Source organism: Thalassophryne amazonica, chromosome 10 (assembly GCF_902500255.1).
Source record: "Thalassophryne amazonica chromosome 10, fThaAma1.1, whole genome shotgun sequence".
NCBI lineage: Eukaryota > Metazoa > Chordata > Actinopteri > Batrachoidiformes > Batrachoididae > Thalassophryne > Thalassophryne amazonica.
In genome coordinates, this window is record NC_047112.1 from 96,759,833 (window position 1) to 96,780,738 (window position 20,906).

Sequence of the window (20,906 nt, forward strand, 5' to 3'; positions counted from 1 at the left end):
ATATCTGTCATTTTGGGCGACTGGCCATGAATGTCGGGCCTCTGAAAATGCATACCGCACGACAACAGCATGTTATTTGCATTATTATCACTTTACTGAGATACACAACACGTAACGTGTACATAACCAGTTGGCTCACTTTAACTTTTGTCGTGTCGGCTGGCGCGTGCTGCTCTCCGCATTCGGCAGTGCGTCCTCATCAAGCTGGCTGCTTTGGCTGTGCTGTTCATTGTCATACTATCCATGAGAAAATCATCCGGAATATCCATATTGGGACCAACACACACACTTCTCGCCTTTTTATGTTTTCCTTTACGGACAGTTCTTTGGCTGCGCGCGCACTATGACATCATTTGTTTACACACAGCGGGGCGGGTATAGCCAGGTAGCGTTGACATAAATCTACGATACCAGTCTAGCAACGCCTCCGTAAAGTGATAATAATGTGGGATACTTGTCAACATGATTGGAGGAGTTTTAAACTTGACCCTCCTGTAACCCTCCATTGACCCCTGTATGGCTCTCGCTGCCCCCCCGGGATGGACATTATACAAAAACACTAACTAATATACCAAGTATATTATGGTTGGTACATTTTGCTACCTGAGGTGATGGTGACTCACCCACTTTCAGGAGTCTGGCCCAAGGACCAACTTGTGTGAACGTCATCACTTACATTTTCAGCACATGTCTGAAAACAGTCACTTGTCTTCATATTTTCTGTCTTTTTGTTGTTATTTTACTTGCAAAACACATTTTGTTTCACGTTATAATTTTTCTCGCTCAGATGTGCGACTTTAGAAAAGAATCATTTAACCTGCGAGTTGCTCTTTAAAGTTTCACGCACACGTTGGCATAGTGGTACTGCAGTATGTGAGGAGTGTCTGTGTGTGTATATGTGTGTGTTGCAGTCACAGTCACAGCTTGGCTTTTCTCTAATGACAGGGTCTGTTTCTTCAAGCCTGTGCCTCTGATTACCCATGATTCTCTGTTCTGCTGTTTCGTTAAAAGTCTTCTTCACTGCACTCGTCTGAAAGAGCTGATGGCCTTACTTTTCTCGCTCTGTAACCAGCGTGCTGCTGTTTGGTTTGTTTTTTGTTGCTGTAAAGAAATCAGCTTTGGCACACCACCAGAGCGCAGTCGCTCTTTTTATTGTTTTCTAAGCCTTCTCTCCTCATGTCTCCATCTCTTGTCTGTTTATAAACTTTTCTTCTTTTTCTTCTCTCGTTCCTTCTCATTTTCTACTCTTTCATCTCACTCATCCTTTCTCTCACTCTGACAAAATCGACGCGCCTGTCTGCAAAACAAATCAACTGTAAACGCCATCCTTTGAGTTAGCTTCTTTTTTTTTAACTAGTTGAGAGAAGTTTCCCTGGAAACGGGCTTCTTTTGTGGTCATTATTTTGTCCGAGTGTCACTGGTGTGCTGGGAACAGCGAGCACAAAAGCTCAGAGCCGGCTTTAGATGAGGGTGGGAGGTTTGGTGGAGGAGGTGAGAACCCGTCCGGTATGAGAATCACTTTCACATGTGGCTCTGTGTCAGAGCGTCAAGGTAAGCGTTTAATCGCATGAACTCATTTAGCATGAAGATGGAGTTAGAACGGACGTGGTGTTGGTGAGTTTGAAAGGGTGACTGTCGCTTCATTTGTCTGCACATTAACAGAATTATGCAAAATGAAATTCTGAGGAATGGTCAGTTGTATTAAGAGGATTTAGTTTTGTTGTTGATCAGGACCCAGGTGCGGCTTTCAGATAATTTTTCTTATTTCTGTTCAATTTTACATCAAATATTTTTTTATAGTATTTTACACTCATTTAAGAAAAGCAAATGAATTGATTTTACAGTGTGTGCTCTGTTCTGATGAGTTCTGATGTTTGTTTTCGACCTTGATAAACTCCCTTTGTTACCAACATGATGTCACTGAAATCCCCGGAGCTGTAGACAGTTTTATGGATCGTTTTGTGGGTAAAAAATAAAAAAGGATTTTGACAGTTTAGTTCTTTTATCCAGTAGATCAGGTTGTACACTTACTGAAGAGTCACTGTGTTCAACAAACTGTGTGTTGAAGTGCCCTTAAGCAAGACACCCCTAAACCCCTAAAAAAATGCTCAACCTTTGGGCACCTTTGGCCCCACATAATAATAAAAAAAAGCCTGTAGAGAAAGAACAAAAAGGTCAAACTTGAAGAACTTGCAGGATCACATGTGCTCGGATTTCCTGTTTTTATCTGTTTTTACCTGAGGCTGTCATATGGCCATCAGGTATTGCAAAGCCTTTGCGTCTGTCCGTCCATCCGTCTGTCTGTTATACTCAGCATAAATCCAGTCCGATTTCTGCCAGAGTCTTCTAATTCACAGGAAACATTCTTGTGACACAGACCTTGGACAAGTTCAAAGATGGCTAACCTGGACCTATTTTAAGTGGTTAAAAGTCACATTCTGTTTCATTTTGTCCCCCCCCCCCCTTTTTTTTTTTTTGAGTGGCGGATCTGACAGCCAATCAGAGTAGAGTGGCAGTGTGATGTCAGTGGCAGGTCTCTGTAAACCCGCTTCATTTATGTGTTTATATACATGTTTCTCATACATTCTGTAAAAACTAGCAAGAAATGCACAATACTAAAACTAAAAATGCTGTTTTTGGAACCCAGTAACACCTCTGAAGTGATTGACAAGACAGTTTGTGGATAATAGCGTTGTGACATCACAGGCTGGTAGCTAACTGCAGACGTTTTTGTTTGTGTATAAATATAATAGATATAGCACCTCTTTGTCATATATTATGTAAAGGCTAGTGAGAAATAAACACTTCTAAACTGAAAATGCTGTTTTTGTAACCAGATACCACCTGTGGAAGGATTTACATGACATTTCACAGATGTCCATGTGCACGCTAACTTCCGCTAACTCAAAGCTAACTTCTGCTCTTGTCAAAAGCTCATAAATGTAAATATTGTTTATGATTGATTGATAGAGGGGCTTTATTCAACATATACAAATTATAAGTAAGACAATAGGATCTTAATAATTAATGTAAATAATAAATGTATAATCAGAGAGAGAGAGAGAATACTTTGTTAAACAACTACAAATTCTAGAAAAGACAATGCTCGTACAGCAGAGGTATTTTAGCATTGCATTATATTTTATAATTGTAAATTGAATATATTTGGATTTTGGACTTATGGTTGTACAAAATGGGCATTTTTTTTTTTTTTCGTGCTGGTTGCTGTTTATTTTTAAGCTGAATGGTTAATCATTTGGGTCTGTCTGTGCTCAGTACTGTCAACCTTCAAAACTTCTTTCTAATGTTTTAATTTCTTCTTTATGCACTCTGTCTCTGTTATTTTTTGCATGAACCGTACAGCGTCACACTTTGCTTCTTCTTGTCCTCTGAAGCATGCTTTTATTTCTATTACATATCACCAGAATCCACCGTGAGCCTTAAGCGTAGTTCCTAGACAGGCATGCATTTTGTCTTTCTATGTCATCAGACAGTAAGCGTCAGTTACTTGGCATGAATAAAAACACTTTCTTTAATGATCAATGACACACACACACACACACCTCTCTCTGGAGCTGAGTTCTATAGTTTAACTCTGCTGTACTGTCTCATGTAATGCTGTCTAACATTAATAACCTAACCGTGAAAATATCCATCTGTTACAGGCTGTGCCCACTGACCCCGACACTGAAGGGCTGGCCCTAGGCCACCGATCTAAGTTTCCCATCCCTAACACCCCCTCCACCCTGGACAAGCAGACTAACTGGTCTAAAGCGCTGCCACTGCCCACCCCAGAGGAAAGAATGAAAAGCAGCTCACAAGTCATCACCTCATGCATCATCCCCATTAATGTGACCGGTAAATTTGAAGCGCTCCATCTCTTCTAGTGCAGCAGATATCATGCTATTTACAGAGGAATCATTCAGATCCTGGTACAAGCACCAAATTAGGCACAAATACTCCTTAGACATTACTTTTTTGAAAAAGCAGACTATCCTCTTGATTTTTTAATAGGCTGCTAAGTAGGGGTTAATGAAGAATTACACAGGGGTCAAAATTTATAAATGCTCCAGTCATATTGAAAGGTATACCACATTATTCATCTCATCATAAAGATTCAAAAAAGGTATAGTTTGGACTATCTTTGACTGAATGTTATGAAGTTATGGGGTAAAAACAGCAAAAACGGTGACAAAGGTCAATTTCAGTTTGTACAGGGCGCCAAAGTTAAAGTTGCTCCAATATTGGTAAAAAAAATGGGATGCATAGTCTGCTTTTTCAAAAGAGTAATATTGAAGGAGTATTTGTGCCAAATGTGATGTTTGTACCATTTGAAAGATTATTTCAGTTATCTGCAGCACTGTTCCGTTTGCTGTGACACCACTGTGTGTGTGTGTGTGTGTGTGTGTGTGTGTGTGTGTGTGTGTGTGTGTGTGTGTGTGTGTGTGTGTGTGTGTGTGTGTGTGTGTGTGTGTGGAGATCATATCTTTGCTTTTAGCTCTGTGTAGCTTTTCTTTCCTCTTGCTGTTCCTTAACACACAATCCTCATTAAGGCCCCATTTAAAAAAAAACACATTAGTTTATCATCCTTGACATCAAAATAAAGTAATTGGGGTAGGCGGATTTTTTTATTATTATTATTTTTAGACTGGGAAATGAAACTTCCTCACAACTATGACAAAACCAACCTCACAGCTCAGCAAGGTATTTGGTTAAAATCCACAAAAATATGTACATAATGCCCGAAGTATCCTCCAGAAAAAAAAAACTTGCGGGCCGGACCAAGCGGCCGGTGTCGTAGACCGAACGGTCGGGCCCTAAAAATTGGTCTGCCCTGCCTCCACTGCACATGCATCATTTCGGAGGTGAGCCACTCGTCTAAGACAGAGTCTCTTCACCCAAAGCGATCAAATGGATTAATGGGATTGTTAACCATCAGATGACAAGGTAAAACCTCTTAAGTCATTCTAAAGTCAGTTTTAAGTAGAAACGAGGTGATACTCTGTGACGCTTTGCGTTAGCGTCAGTGGATCTTGCAAATGGTGCAATCTGATGTGAGCGTGTATTCAGGGAATGTGAGGATTTAGTTGCAAATGACAATAATTGGCTCATAAACCGGATTTGTTTACCAAGGCCACTGTTACTGGAGTTGTGCGCAGAACTGCGGCCATCCCAGAGTGCAGTACGGCAACGAGTCGGGTTGTCTGTGCCTATACAGGCGCTGACCACGCTGGGGTTCCTGGAAACAGGGGCATTCCAGCGGGAGCTGGCCAATGGGTCAGGAGTGTGCCAGTCAACGTTGAGCCGAGCCAGCTGTGAGGAATGCTGTGGAATGTCATCCAGGTACATCCTATTCCAACATTAAAGCGCCATTTACGGTGGGAGCCGGTTTCAGTGTAATCGTAGCTATCGACTGCACACATGTTCACATCATATGTGATGCGCAGATGCGCATCACGCTGGTTGGTGGCTGGCACGGTGCACGATGGCTGCTGCTTGCTGTTTAAATAGTGTGTTTGTGTAATTGATCCGAACGTAAACCAGGGGGCGAGGCCAGCGAGGAGTTTGGTTCCACGCTCAAATCCACATTCAGTGGGATGTACAAACGGAACGTGCGTGGATTCATGCCTACGCACATTTTGATACATCTGAATATTTTTGTGCTTACACCAGTTTCTGGGTTTTGACGTACACCGTGTTTTAGTAGGAAATCCACGCAAGTCTTTTTACATGAAGCCCAAGGTCTCCCTCAATGGGACTAACCTGGTTAAATAAAGGTTAAATTTAAAAATATATATACTTTGCACTGGGATACCAATTGAACAACTGCAAATTATAAAGAAGACCATGCTCATACAGCCAAGGGTATGTTAGCATTGCGTTATATTTTTTAGAATTTAAAACTCTTTTTGGCACACACCACAAGCTGAAGGCTTCCTGCAAAATTTAAACGCTCACATCTGTGGCCGCCTGATGCTTTGTGTTGTCCAGTCTGCTCATATAGCATCCAATATGTTGTCCGTCGCACATTTATGTGTCCATCTTGTTTATTTTTGGAATTTTTGAAGTCCTTATGTTAAGTGACAGCACATGCTGCAGAGTGCACGTGTGTTACACTGAGTTCCGCTAAACTTACCCCCAGAAAACACTATGTTAAAAAACTGAGTTACCACATACAGAAAAAAAAGTACAATATACATGTTTTTTTCTCTTCAAGAGGCATTTTTTGATCGGTGTTAATTATACTTTATCAACAACCTGAAAATTTTGCAAGAATTCACAAACAAAAACACTGCTAAATGCATTATTGTTTAGAAATACTGTTAACTTTCTTTGTGGCCATGACTGCAAAGAGGCACTGCGCCGTGATGAGAATGCCAATTAGTTGTGTCTAAATAGTGAAAAGGCCTGTCCGATGTTACTTATTCTCTCCCACATTGACTCAAAGGGGAGCTGTGTGCCAGCTCGGAGTCACAGATAACACAAAATGCACGTTGTAAATGAAGTGCTTCCATTGCTATGGTGCTAAAAAGCCTGAGCTGCCATCACATGACAGTCATAACGTTGATGAAGAACAGCGCAGCAGGAAGGACTGAGCACAGACGCTCAGGGCCGTGCACGTCAGGGGTAAGGGCACAGGCGATTTGCAGTGCCTTTTCTTTCATATAAACATCCTGATGTCACCACTCAGAGTAAGTAACATATGTTAACCCCTGATTCTGAGTCAACGGCGCTGAGATGTGTCATGCTAATTAGTGATGGCTGTCTTCCACATTGTTGCAGTATTTGTAGAATATCAAATTTAGCTCAGTCAAATGTTGATTATTTTTTTCTTTCTTTCTTTTTTTTTTTTTTTTTAAACAAGAGGGCCTGACAGTTAAAAGAGGAATCACTGCTCTTTCTATGAAACAAAGATTCCTCACATGTGCCGTCTGGGTTTCAGGGGTTGGCTTTGACAGAGATGCTAGTGTGCGCTGCTCGCTGGTTTACTCGCAGTCTCTGCTTCAGAGGAGGAGGAAGTTGAGGAGACGGAGGACTGTCGCTGGCGTTCCAAGGCAGCTGCAGCAAGATTTAGGTAAGTACACTCCTTTATTTTATAAAAGGTAACCTGACACTAACTGTCAAGCCCTGATCACACAGAAGGTGTGTGCTAAGCATGTTATTGGTATCCATTGACGTACTGTACTCATCGGCACTCATCACCAATATCTGCGACTGCCGGCATGTAGGCATCAAGTGACCGCTGCATTTACACTGGGTTTAGTGGTGTTTAAATGTAGCACAGCATCTTCTGCTCCCTGATCAGGGTTTTAGCAACTTTTTCAACCCCCCAGCATAGATTTGGAGATTCTGAACAACTTGATACTTTCCAGACACACAGACCGCGTGTGCGTGGCATGTAAAGGGTGATGACCCGATGACTGAAGAAGAGTGGTCATACCCTTGCAAGTGCTTGTGTTCTATCGAGATCAGCTGCCCTGTTGGTTTGAGGTCCTTGTTGCATAAATCGGCAGTTATCGCGTTTCATTCACTGAATGTGACGGGCAAATAAATGTATAAATTGTTCATCCAACTGTAGTAATGTGTAAAATGTACTCACTATAAAACGATAAGCATTCTTATCCTGGAGGCTATTTTTTATTATTGCGATAATCGTTCATCACGATAATCCTCACTTATTTGCACCTCAATGCCCTTTTCACTTTATTGGACAGAAAATTTATTATATTTAGTATAAGTTCAGTTTATATTGGCCCATAGGAAAAACTGTACAATAAAATTATCAGTTTTAGCCGACAACAATATGTGCTGTTGTGATTCCAAGGTTTTAAAACCTTTTTAAACTTGTACCATGTTTATTAATTAATGTGATATTATTGTTAATCTCAGTTATGATGGCCAAGATAATCATGACAGAAAAAAAATCAATATCATCCCATGCCTACTATGCAGATTGGTAATTTACAGTGTACACTTTTCAAAACTGCATTTTGTTAAAACAATGAATATATTTTGTACAACCCCAATTCCAAGGAAGTTGGGATGTTGTGAAAGATGTAAATAAAAACAGAATACAATGATTTGCAAATCCTCTTCAACCTATATTCAATTGAATACACCATAAAGACAAGATATTTCATGTTCAAACTGGTAAACTTTATTGTTTTTGTGCAAATATTTGCTCATTTTGAAATGGATGCCTGTAACACGTTTCAAAAAAGCTGGGACAGTGGTATGTTTACCACTGTGTTACATCACCTTTCCTTTTAACAACACTCAATAAGCGTTTGGGAACTGAGGACACCAATTGTTGAAGCTTTGTAGGTGGAATTCTTTCCCATTCTTGCTTGATGTACGACTTCAGTTGTTCAACAGTCCGGAGTCTCCATTGTTGTATTTTGCGCTTCATAATGTGCCACACATTTTTAATGGGCGACAGGTCTGGACTGGGCAGGCCAGTCTAGTACCCGCACTCTTTTACTATGAAGCCACGCTGTTGTAACACGTGCACAATGTGGCTTGGCATTGTCTTGCTGAAATAAGCAGGGACATCCCTGAAAAAGACGTTGCTTGGATGGCAGCATGTGTTGCTCCAAAACCTGGATATACCTTTCAGCATTGATGGTGCCATCACAGATGTGTAAGTTGCCCGTGCCATGGGCACTAACACACCCCCATACCATCACAGATGCTGGCTTTTGAACTTTGCGCTGGTAACAATCTGGATGGTCTTTTTCCCCTTTTGTCTGGAGGACACGATGTCCATGATTTCCAAAAACAATTTGAAACGTGGACTCATCAGACCACAGCACACTTCCACTTTGGGTCTGTCCAGTTCAAATGAGCTCAGGCACAGAGAAGGCGGTGGCCTTTCTGGATGGTGTTGATGTATGGCTTTTGCTTTGCATGGTAGAGTTTTAACTTGCATTTGTGATGTAGCGACAAACTGTTAACTGACAATGGTTTTCTGAAGTGTTCCTGAGCCCACGCGGTAAGATCTTTTACACAATGATGTTGGTTTTTAATGCAGTGCCGCCTGAGGGATTGAAGGTCACAGGCATTCAATGTTGGTTTTTTGCTTTGTCGCTTTGGTGTAGAAAGTTCTCTAGATTCTCTGAATCTTCTGATTATATTCTGGACTGTAGATGATGGAATCCTTAAATTCCTTGCAATTGAACATTGAGAAACATTGTTCTTAAACAGTTGGACTATTTTTTTCATGCAGTTGTTCACAAAGTGGTGATCCTCACCCCATCTTTGCTTGGGAATGGCTGAGCCTTTTGGGGATGCTCCTTTTATACCCAATCATGACACTCACCTGTTTCCAATTTGGTGTTCTTTGAGCATTCATCAACTTTCCCAATCTTTTGTTGCCCCATCCCAACTTTTTTGAAAGGTGTTGCAGACATCTGTTTCAAAATAACCAAATATTTGCACAAAAACAACAAAGTCTATCAGTTTGAACATTAAATATCTTGTCTTTGTGGTGTATTCAGTTGAATATGGGTTGAAGAGGATTTCCAAATCATTGTATTCTGTATTTATTTACATTTTACACAACGTCCCAACTTTATTGGAATTGGGGTTGTAGCTCAACTCGACGTGTGAGGTGTTAAAGCGAAGGAAATGTGCTTGCACAGTTGCTAAATTCGACGTGGGAAGGTGTTAAAGTCCGGGTAGAGAGAACTATTGTGCAGTGGAGCTCCTCTCAATGGGTAGCTCATCTTGTCGGGACACCGGCAACCCTGTCTCGTTTGTGACCGATAACTGCGAGTTGGGTGGCGTGTGTTACACGGGCCACTAAGTGCCACACACATGCCGTCTGTGTAAGAGTAGTTTTAGTCACAAAATATATGTGATAACAAAAATGTGACAGCTGCTTTTAAAGTACAGTAAATGTTCAGATATTAAAGGTATGTCTGTTTTGACTCGAGGATAAAAATGTCAGAATTACTGTATGTTTGCTTCATGCAGCCGATCTGCTCTGTGGCAGCCTGATCCTGTCAGCTCTCAGAAGCTAAGCAGTGCGGGACCTTGTTAGTACTTGAATGGGAGACCTCTTTGGAACATCAGCGGCTGTGTGTGTTTCTCCATCTTACACTGGAGTTGCATCAGGAAGGGCATCCAGCATAAAACTTGTGCCAAATACCAATTCGGATCTGGCTGTATCCGCTGTGGTGACCCTCAAAAAAAAATCGGGAGCAGCCAAATGGACAACTGTATATTTGCTTCTTGCTACATGCACATTTTAGCCAAAAGGCTCTTTTCCACTGAAACAGTATATTACTTTACGGCACGCCAAACCAGAAATTGTGGTTTTCTATTTGCCAAGGTTCCAGTTCTAGTTTCATTTTTTTGACCCATGTTCAACATGTGATGCTTATGAGCTGTGATGCCCAACTTAGCACCTGTGTTTGGTAATTACATTTCCTTCCACACAGACTCCCATTCTCCTGGTTCCAGAGAACGGACTGTGATTGTTTATGCCAGTTCAGATATCACTCCCTGTAATGATGACCTGGTCTGTCAGCTGAACACCAGAGATTCTGGTTGCCAGACAGAAGACTTTCTGATCTCAGGAGCACCATCTCGAAGGAGACTCAGGGGCCAGAGGAGTCACGGAGCCTCCCTTATTCTCTCCCACTCTGCGGGGAACATCTCCTCCCTGGCGGACAGCAGTGACGCCATGTTCGCCGCTTCAGTAATAACACAACTGCGCTCCCGTAGTCTTCCCCGAGACGGGAGCTGTGCGATAGACAACAGTCGCAGTGACACTGATGAAGATGAAGAGGAGGGGCTTTCCCCCTTTGAAACTGAGGACTTTCTGCACAGACCTGGGGAGTTAATTCTGAAGGATGACGAAGAGAGCACAGATGACCAGACAATGCCTAACTGCCAGTTGGGTAACATGAAGTACAAGCAGCACTCTGAGAGTCCAGAACGTGGCTGGATGGAGAGGAGCCGGTCCCAGCTGCCCAGGACAGCTGATATGGGGAGCTGTGAGATCTCATCAAGCTCAGACACTTTCAGTAGCCCCGTCCACTCTGTGTCAGCCACAGGGGTGCTGGGAAGCCAGATAGACCATAAGGAAGACCATCAGTCCTCCAGTGGGAACTGGAGTGGGAGCAGCTCTACTTGCCCTTCACAGACCTCCGAAACAATCCCACCAGCAGCCTCTCCACCGCTGACTGGCTCTTCACACTGTGACTCCGAGCTGTCCTTGAATGCTGTAACTCACATCAATGACGACCAAGGCAGCTACATCCTGGAACACTACCAAATGGACAAATTTCACAGCCTCAGAACCCAGCGGACGGGCTCCTTCTCCTCCACAGCCATGGACATATTGGAGGAAGCAGGGGTCAGCACTCCTAGTGAAGGGGAGTGGGGTTACCCAATCCCGGACCCTCCATGCTCCCAGAGCCCCGAGAGGAGCCGAGAGGTCGAGAGCAGCCTGGGCTGCCCCAGTTTCACCAGCATGGCCACCTGTGAGAGCAGCTACTCTGACAAGCCTCTGTCAGAGAAAGCAGACACTGTTTCACACTACTCCGTAGACACTGAAGGCTACTACACCTCTATGCACTTTGACTGTGGTCTTAAAGGTAGCAAAAGCTTCTCTTATAACTATGCAGCTACTAGTTCTGATTGTGGCCTGTCTGACCTAAGTGGCCATATGACATTTGGGAGACGTTGCCTCTCACTGAGAAAACCAAAGGTGAAGCCGTCTCCCCCAAAGAGGAATTCATCGTTGAGAAAAATATGCAGTGAGGGAAACATCCCTGACATGAAAGAACCAAAGATGACTTGTAGTCAGCAACTTGCGTTATCCTCCAAAGAGAGGAAAGTGCACCGGGCTTTAGCTCGGTCTACAGCTTATGTACAAAACCCTGTGGACGTTAGAGAGCCACTTGAGGTGTGGGAGGTTAAAGGTTCAGCTGACCTACCAGACATAGGTGTGTTTAGCTCCACTGATGCACATTTATTTAAGGATGAGGGGGTCGTACAGTCGGACTATGCTGATCTCTGGCTCCTGAATGATTTAAAATCCAGTGATCCTTACAGATCTTTGTCAAACTCAAGCACGGCGACAGGAACAACTGTGATTGAATGCATCAAATCACAAGAGAGCTCTGAATCTCAGACATCCCAGTCTGGGTCCAGAGCCACCACTCCCTCCCTTCCATCAGTGGAGGGAGATTTCAAGCTGGCATCTCCTGAGAAACTGGCAGGCTTAGCCAGCCCATCCAGTGGCTACTCCAGTCAGTCAGAAACCCCAACCTCCTCATTCCCAGCCGCCTTCTTCCCTAGTCCCCTGTCACCATCAAGTGGCAAGAGGAAGCCCAAAGTCCCTGAACGGAAGTCGTCACTTTCACTGCACTCTCGTTCCTGCAGGGAAGGAGTCACCTCAACAAAGAGAGACCTTGAACTGCCGATGATACCTCCCTCCCATCTCAACTTAAGTGCACTTCCTCATGGTGGTGACAAGGTTTCCGTGTGCAGCAACCAGATACAAAACTTTCACCAAAGCAAACAGAAAAGTGCTTTGTCGCCAAACTCAGAGGGGTTAAATACCCAGCTGATGTCCATCACACCGACAGTACTTCACTCAGTACAGCTCAGATCCGTCAGTAAAGAGCATAACAAAAGTGGTGATGGCAAGAGAAATGTTACACTCAACAGTCCCGCCGTGGACTCGGTGAGCACACAGGCCAGTCGTCAGTCCGTAGAAACAATCAATCTTCTTGCTTCCACTTTGCAACACCATCGCACACCGTGTCCGGAGCCATGTGAACCATACAGCAGCTCAAAAGACAAGACTCCAGATATAGTATGTCCAAGTGATAACAGCTACAAGCTGGACAGAGACGCTCCAGATCCCGAGTCAGATCCACCATTAGAGCAGCAGCTCAGCCATAAGGTCCCTGACATGACCTCTAGTGAAGAAAGAAACACAAGCATAGAATTAGCTGCCATCATCTTGCAGTCAGAGCCATTCCACCCCCTAACAACTGAGCCACCTGATGAAGAACTTTGTTCCAAAACATCCAGTCCTCCCACTGCTGATCACACATCACCCAAAAGAACTGACAGTCTTGATAAACTTACTGTGGGTGATTGTCAGTCAGACATGCTGCAAATGTCTACAATCCAGAATGAAACCAGCAAAGATTTGGAATATGATGCAACAGCTGAAAATTCTCCACGAGACATTAAGGAGGAGTCCACAACGGAAACAGAGGATTACTTCAGTAAAGGTAAATGTATACATGAAGTACAGATCCTTTTTGTGGTTGATACAGTATATTTGTTACAATTTGGCCCATATATATATATATATATATATATATATATATCATTTGAGGGTGGGCGCTAAGGGGTTAAAATATGATGCAATAATCCTACATCCGGGAACAGCCTTCAATGTCCCCATTAGAAACACAGCACTTTCTTTGAGTTTTTGGGCTATTGCATGGCAAAAAAAGTGAAAATGCAAAGAAAAAGTGACTATGCAGTGGAAAGTGGACATGTGTTGCGGTTTGTTTATGACCCAGAGCTCAAACATGTCGAGGCAGTTGTGCAGGCGAGAGAGACCTCTCCCATTTGCCTCATCTTCCCTTCTCCACTGGGAACCGAAAAAAAAAACCTGCACTTTTCGAAACTGCTCGGTGATTGCAGCCAAAACAAAACAGTACACCATGTTTTCATGTGAAGTTATGCTGTGTTTGTGTTGTGCACTGGCAGGCTGTCCCCAGAAGTGGTCAAATCCCACAATATCACGCAGGGGTTCAAACGAGACTGCACTGCCCTATAGGAGCACTTTATTTACAGTGGGATCAGCGTGTGAATATGACAATAAATATGGCACAGGCATTAAAAAAAACAACCTTTTCCTGTTTTTTCTTTGTTTTGTTTTGTTTTTTGTTTTTTGCCACCAGTCACAGCATCACAGTAGTGAGACAAACAGGAACACGTTGATAAGAAGACATATGAAGTCAAGGCTCCAGTCTCTCATGTGTATCTTCTCAAAAACTGATGGCCAGAGTTCGTGTTTTCATTGGACTAAGTCTGTCTCTGTGCCTGTCAGCCGTTCAGCTGTGACTGGAGAGGCAACAGGAAATAGTTGCCTCTCCAGTCACACCCATTGAAGTTCATTGCTCTTTACATTTTTCCATGAATAAGTGGTTGGATGGGATTATGTAACATAAATGAACTGGATTGTGTATCAAGGAGGTGATGGTCAAGAGGTTAAAGCGGCGGGCTTGTGACCAGTAGATCCTTGGTTTGAATCCCTGTCACCTAGTCAAGGCCCAGTCACACGGCACTTATCGAAGGGTAACGAATCCCAAACGAAACAAGAAATCTGGACTTTCGTTGACTTTTGTTGGCATAACCTTCACACAGCTTCATTCCTGCAGCTGGCGCTTTAAAACTCAAAAAATTTGAACGAATGCCGCCGAAAACCTAAATTTGTCCATACTTCGTTTTGCTATCGTTCTTGACTTTTTCTTATCGTTTGCTTCGTTTTTGTAACGTTAGCGTTTAGTTTGAGTTCGATTGACCAGCTGCATGTTTTCATACAGTGCAGAAGCTGGTTTGTGAGCATGCTACTGTCGCTGCGTTCATGTACCGTCAGAAACTACAGGGCAAACTCAGTCTGTTTGCTTGGGTTTTTTTATCTGGTCAACTTCACTGGGCTCCGGCACCTTATATAGGGAAGAATTAATGTTTTGTGTGAATCCAATTAATTATTTTACTAAAAATAAAATGAATACCACGCTCCTTCTACAAGCAACTGCTGAAATTGAAACAACAAAAAAGTCGTGTAATTTCTGACAGTACAGCTGCAGTCGCCTCCTGCGTGCACTTCTTATTTTTTATTAAATATAACAATATGAGTGTAGAAAAGACAATCCAGCCCTTCTGTACATGTGGTAACAGGTAGATGATTCAAATGATTATATAAAGAGCTGTTCTGGAAGGCAGAATTCACATTCTGGATCAGCTGCAGCTCGTGGAATAACTGCACATGGGAAGTCAGTCGCGTTCACACGGACTGATCAATTTGCTGCTCTGATATATTCAATCATCTTTACACTTATATTTGTCCCCCCTTTTGACAGTTTTCTGTTATAAATCAATATATATGGCTTCTAAACGTAATACAGTGACACAGCAGCCACCACACAGCTCAGCGGACATTCCTGTGTGAACAGCTTTGATCGGTGATCAGAAACACCAGGACTCAGGCGCTACAGAGCTCCATCCCAGCGCCGAGTCTTGGAACGCAGAGCAGGATGCAGAGACACGCTGCTCCAGCAGTGGCTCCAGGCGCATTTCGTTTAAAGCATGGAGATCAACATTAACTTCGGTTTTGTTTTGTTCCTCTTTCGTTCCTTTTGCGCTCTTGAGTCGCAGGCTATTCGGTGATGGGAAAAGTCAAAAGCTCATTCATCCACCTTTTCTCGATTATTTGTGACTTTGTTACTTTTTCCCATCGTTCAGGAATCGTCGTATGCCGTATGACCGGGCCATTATGAGTTAGTGTGAAAACGCTCCAAACACAGTTCATTGTTTTATGTGCTGGGAATGCACCGGGCCAACTGTCCAGCTACTTTTGGTTCCTTGCAGAGTTACAAGCCACACATTAAAAGTGCAGGAATTCCAAATTCAGATGTAATTACACATTAATTAATAATAATTCAGATGTAATCACCAAATTTAGATGTAATTACCCTCAAAATAAATCTTAGTCTGCACTTCACTCTCACATTCATCATTTGCTTTCAACTCTAGCTCGCAGTGAAAAATAGCCAAAATAACAAAACCTGCCAATATCCAAATGTATTGACGTAACTGTGTTAAAACTTACTTCTGTTCACAGATTCTACACCCAGTGACCATTCAGTATCGTCACTGAGTGACGAGTCCAGGCCAGATGATGACAGTGTGTTTCTATCACCCACTAAAAGTCGGACCACTGAGGACCTGTTTGCGATGATCCACAGGTACGTATTTGCCACCTTCTGTCTGTCTGCTCATCATGTTTACACACTTTCTGAAGGGGTTTCCTTCATTTTTAGGTCCAAGAGGAAAGTTTTAGGAAGGAAGGATTCCACTGAGGTGGGTGTTAGAAGCCGCCTCTGCGCCGCGTCGGGGACCTCCCCTCCCAGCAGCACACTGAGCTCTCCAGGCTCACCGAGTTCGCCGATGTCTGCAGCCTCCCCCTTCACCTCAGCAGGTTCACACAAAGTACCTGGGCCCATCTACAGAAGTGCCAAGAAATCCAGCACCTCCAATGAGGAGTTCAAGCTGCTGTTACTTAAAAAGGGCAGTCGCTCAGACTCCAGCTACCGCATGTCAGCTACAGAGATCCTCAAGAGCCCCATTGCTCCCAAATCCTTCGGAGAATCCATGATGGAGTTGCCCAGACAACCTGAGGAGCCCACTTCTCCACTGCACCAGGCCCTATCAACTCCAGACCAGCTCTCCAACTCGCCATATCCAAAAGCTAACACTGAGAGCGTCTCCCCGAGGTCCTTCACTACATCTTCTGCCTCCAGGCAAGGCCGCTGCAGGATCCCGCCACCCGCCAACAGCAGCCGTTACAGCATCCGCAGCAGACTGTACAATGCACCCATGCAAGCCATCTCTGAGGGCGAAACAGAAAACTCAGACGGAAGTCCTCATGACGACCGCTCATCACTGGGCTCCGACTGAAAAACGGGATCCAATTGTGCTCAACAGGTCAGAAGAGGATTATCAGGTCAGACATGAACGAACCAGAATGAGCTGTGAGCAACCAACACAGGATGTGTTTCTGAGTCCAAAATTATCACAAAAACCTCTGATTATGAGCTTCAGAGAAATTTCCTTCTTGTTATATGAAGCCCTTAAAGGGACATGAACAAAATAAAAAGTACCAGAGACGGGCACTGGATATACTTCTGTGACATCTCACAATAGTGTTGCGAGATCTAGCAAAACTACAGTGAGTTCATTTTGTCTCTCTTCTTACAAGTTATGTCTCCTTATGGGACCTCTCTAGAACACAGGAACTCTTCCAAACCCTCCTCCATGATTCCACAAGCTTGCTTCCTTCAGCTGTCCAAAGTGCAGTGAACTGACCCGGACGTGAATGACCTAAATTAAAAATTGGGCAAAAATACATCAAAAAAATCGACTGATAGTCATAATTTAAATTAAAAGTTGAAACAGAGGCTACAAGTATACCATAAGGTAGCAGAAAATGAATGTAGTCTTTTATAATCATAAGTTGACAGAACTTAAGGTGAATAACGGTAGTTGCCCATGGCAACCAATATTAAAAAAAATGATGTGACTGTCAGAGCCTTTGCTACTGACCCCAAAGGGAAGTAGGCTACATCAACCATGTGGGAAGCTTTTGCAAGATCTTGTAACAAAAACTATCGCGAGATCTCACAAAAGTATATCCAGCGCCCGTCTCTGGAATATGTTTTTTTTGTTCCCCCTCCCCTTTTTTCTTCATGTCCCTTTAGGGGCTCTAATTTTACACAAATTTATCTGTATTTAAAAATAGTTTATGCATATCTTGTGTGTTTTGTTTTTTAAATCCATATGCATTCTTAATTAAACCATATGACTGGCCGTCAGAAAGAAGAATAACTTCATTCCTGCTCAGCCTGCGAGGGGAAACAAGCAGCAAAAAGACTCTTAAAACAATGTGTTTGCTCCACACGTGAATGCTGAGATTTATGTTTTATTTCCATTTGAGATATCCAAGCGGTTGCCTTCTTTCTGCCTTTTGGTTGATGTTATGATGTGTTACATGGTTCTTTAGGATTTTGGAAAAATCTCGTAATTTGATATATTTCATTATATTGTGAATATAGAAAAATATACTGTACTTACTGCGTGTATTCTGTGAATACCTATGCAATTTGACACAAAATTTGTATGTTTTTCTTAAGCTACAATCCACAACACCAATTTGATAATCCAATAGAAAGTCGTTTTGATACTCCCACGATTAACACTGTATGAGACAGAGAAGACAAAAAAATGTGACGCTTGAACACTTCGAGTTAATATTGCTGGAATACAGCAGTTGTGATGTGTTTATTTATATTTTGCAAAGTCCTTTCAATAGAATATGCTATATTATTTTAATGTTGGCTTACTATCACAATGTTTGAGATCTTCGTGCAGTAAAATTATTCAGAGTTAAAGTTTTAGAATTTTACAAGCAGAAAATTCTGAAAATTTCAATTCCATGGAAGCCTGTTTTTCCAGTGAGGAAAAAGCTAATAAACCATGAAAAAGAAATAGCTGCAGTAAGTTAATTTTGAGATAATTCTGAGATTAAAAGTGAAAATGCTGACTTTAAATCAGAATGATGAGAGTCAGAGCTGAGCCGCTGAGAGGTAAATGAGAGGTTATGCCACATGTTAATTATAAAAAAAACAAAACAGGAAGGTTTCCAGGAAGTGACAAATTTTTACATGTCAACAAAGCCTGAGATGATAATAAATAAGAATGTGTACCCAGAGAGTGCAACACCTGCACCTTACATATTTGACATGATTCATGCAAATGAATTCTTTGCAATTCAGTGATGCTTCAATACAAGGTTCTGTGAAGCCTTGACACTTTGTCCTTGAAGACACGACCCTTCCACTATGTTTAATCCACAATGGGTCCACACTGTTTGAGTTAAACAGTTAACCTTTTAAGGTCACCCAAGATCAAAGGGCATGTGACCATTAGAAAGCTGTCATATGACTTTATATTAACTATTAATAGCAACCATAAGTGCAGCTTTAACCGGTTCTGAAGAGTAGCCATTCTAAAGATGCCCTCTACATACAAATGGGGTCCAAAAGTTGAGCTTGGCCTCTAACTTTTAATTTCAGGCCGTTTTTCCTCAAAATCAGAAAACTTTGTCCTTGGCTAAGCCTCAATCATTTCACCAACTTTAAGCTATACTATGTTATTAAGTTATTTTGTTCTCACACATTTGGACAAACTCCAGAAACACTATTTCTCCATGCAGGTGTAATTAGACATCATTTTCAAAGCTGATGATATTGTGAATATTGCAATACCATAATCTCAGAAACTTTGATTTTCTTGGACTTTTACCTCTCCTCTCTGCTTTACCTCTCAGCAGCTCTACTTAGTTAACTAATTGAAGAAAATACACTTAAAGTCAAAATTATGAGTTAAAAAGTGAAATATTCAATGTTGCAAGTCAATGTTAAAAGGTATTATATGGCACCTAAATAGATTCTTGTTATTTACTATTTAAATGAACTGAACTGAATTTGATAGGTGGACTGTACACGTGACATTCATTACAAGCCCCATTGTGTAGAGAAATAGTCTGCTGTATGACTGGCATTATTGATTTTGTTTGTATTTACGGTGCCTTTTACTTCCATATGTTTCGATCCATTGAATGACTCCAATATATTTTCATAAGGGTGTGCCTGTGATAGGAAGAAGCTAAGTCCAGTCGAGACGGTGTTCTTGGGAACATCTTTAGAAGACATAGAAGCGCTGTCAGATTAAATGGACAAGTTCCTTTTTGTTTGTTTGTTTGTTTGTTTTGCTGGATTGAGGAAAGCAAACGTGTGCTTCAGCATAAGCTGCCTTGGTCTTCAGCGGCTCTTCCTGTCTCAGTGATGTGTCCATGGCTGCTTTCAGCTTCCTGGTTTAAGAAAAAGGCTTATTTAATTTTAAGTAAAATATCAAATGGTGCAGAACTATTTAGGTGTCATACCAAACAAATAACGAATGATTATGAGAGCAACATTTTGTCTTGTTGGATGGTGCAATCTGTCTTTCAGCTCATGCAAATATTCTTTCCATTGCAGTCATATACTAATTTAATCATAAACATGAGACACAGTCAACATCTTGACTTTTTACGCCATAGCTATGAAATAAAAAGTTAATTTTTTTTCAAGTTATGATTAAAAGTCCGAATTTTTACTTTGCAAGTCATAGCAAAAATTCAGCTCATAATTTTGATTTTATGTCCTCCATATTTTGAAACGTATCATGCCCTCATCCACTGCCACAGCTTCAGGCAACCACACCAGCTAAGCAGCAGCATGACAAGCTTTAGAGGTGAGAAGGCCGCAGGCATTAACACGAAGGTTTCAGCAGTGATCAAACAGGTGGAGGTCGTGAAATAAGTGCGCTGTAAAAGAACAGGGAGGTCAGACACGGAAACAAACGTGTAAGAATGATCATTTCAGGTTTGTCGACTTGGTGTGTTTGTGAATCGTTGAAAGAGGTTCAGGGAAAGTGTCCAGGAGGATCAAATATGCCTTACATTAGTTTGCTCCACACCAGAAACATCTTCACGCTGGTCACAGTAGTGACACAGCAGTTTGCCGGCAGCTCAGCTCTCAGCCATTTTAGTAGTTTTTTGGAGGATGACTATTTTGAGAGCAGCGTTTCTGACTATTTTGGACCAGGCACTGCTCTGGTTTTGTCTCCATCAAAGTGTGCACATTGCCATCGTTTCATATTTTCTGTGTGATAAAAATCTAAATGTATTTATCTTTTGTATCTGACACAGAATAATACTGAGAATGGTATCTCAGTATGCACCATGATTTGGTACACGCTGAAATAAACCTTTTTGATAAAAGTACATGCAATAAATTCAAAGTATTTTTAAGAATACTTTCTTGAGATACATAGTTATTTTTTGATGATAAAGACGATCTAACATGACAAATCTTATTTGAGACACTGGTTACAGACACAAGATCCTCGAGTTATTAAACGTCAATAAGCTACAATTGAGGTTTTATGTGCAACTTGTTTCTTTTGTTCTTTTTCTTTCTTTTTTTTACTGCAGCGATGATGCTCGAACATTATGTGTACGATAAGCATCCTCACTTTGTGCTAAA

At 42.0% G+C, this 20,906-nt stretch overlaps 1 protein-coding gene across 1 annotated transcript in view; it reads left to right on the forward strand.

Annotated features, from left to right (window-relative positions):
- Positions 1 to 18,209, forward strand: part of nhsa (Nance-Horan syndrome a (congenital cataracts and dental anomalies)) — a 274,715-nt gene extending 256,506 nt beyond the window's left edge. The window contains 5 exon segments of the mRNA XM_034179221.1: positions 3,666 to 3,858; positions 6,944 to 7,075; positions 10,443 to 13,256; positions 15,884 to 16,007; positions 16,083 to 18,209. Of these exon segments, the coding sequence (XP_034035112.1) occupies positions 3,666 to 3,858; positions 6,944 to 7,075; positions 10,443 to 13,256; positions 15,884 to 16,007; positions 16,083 to 16,719 (3,900 nt within the window). The 3' untranslated portion in view covers positions 16,720 to 18,209.
- Positions 18,210 to 20,906: the final 2,697 nt, after the last annotated feature.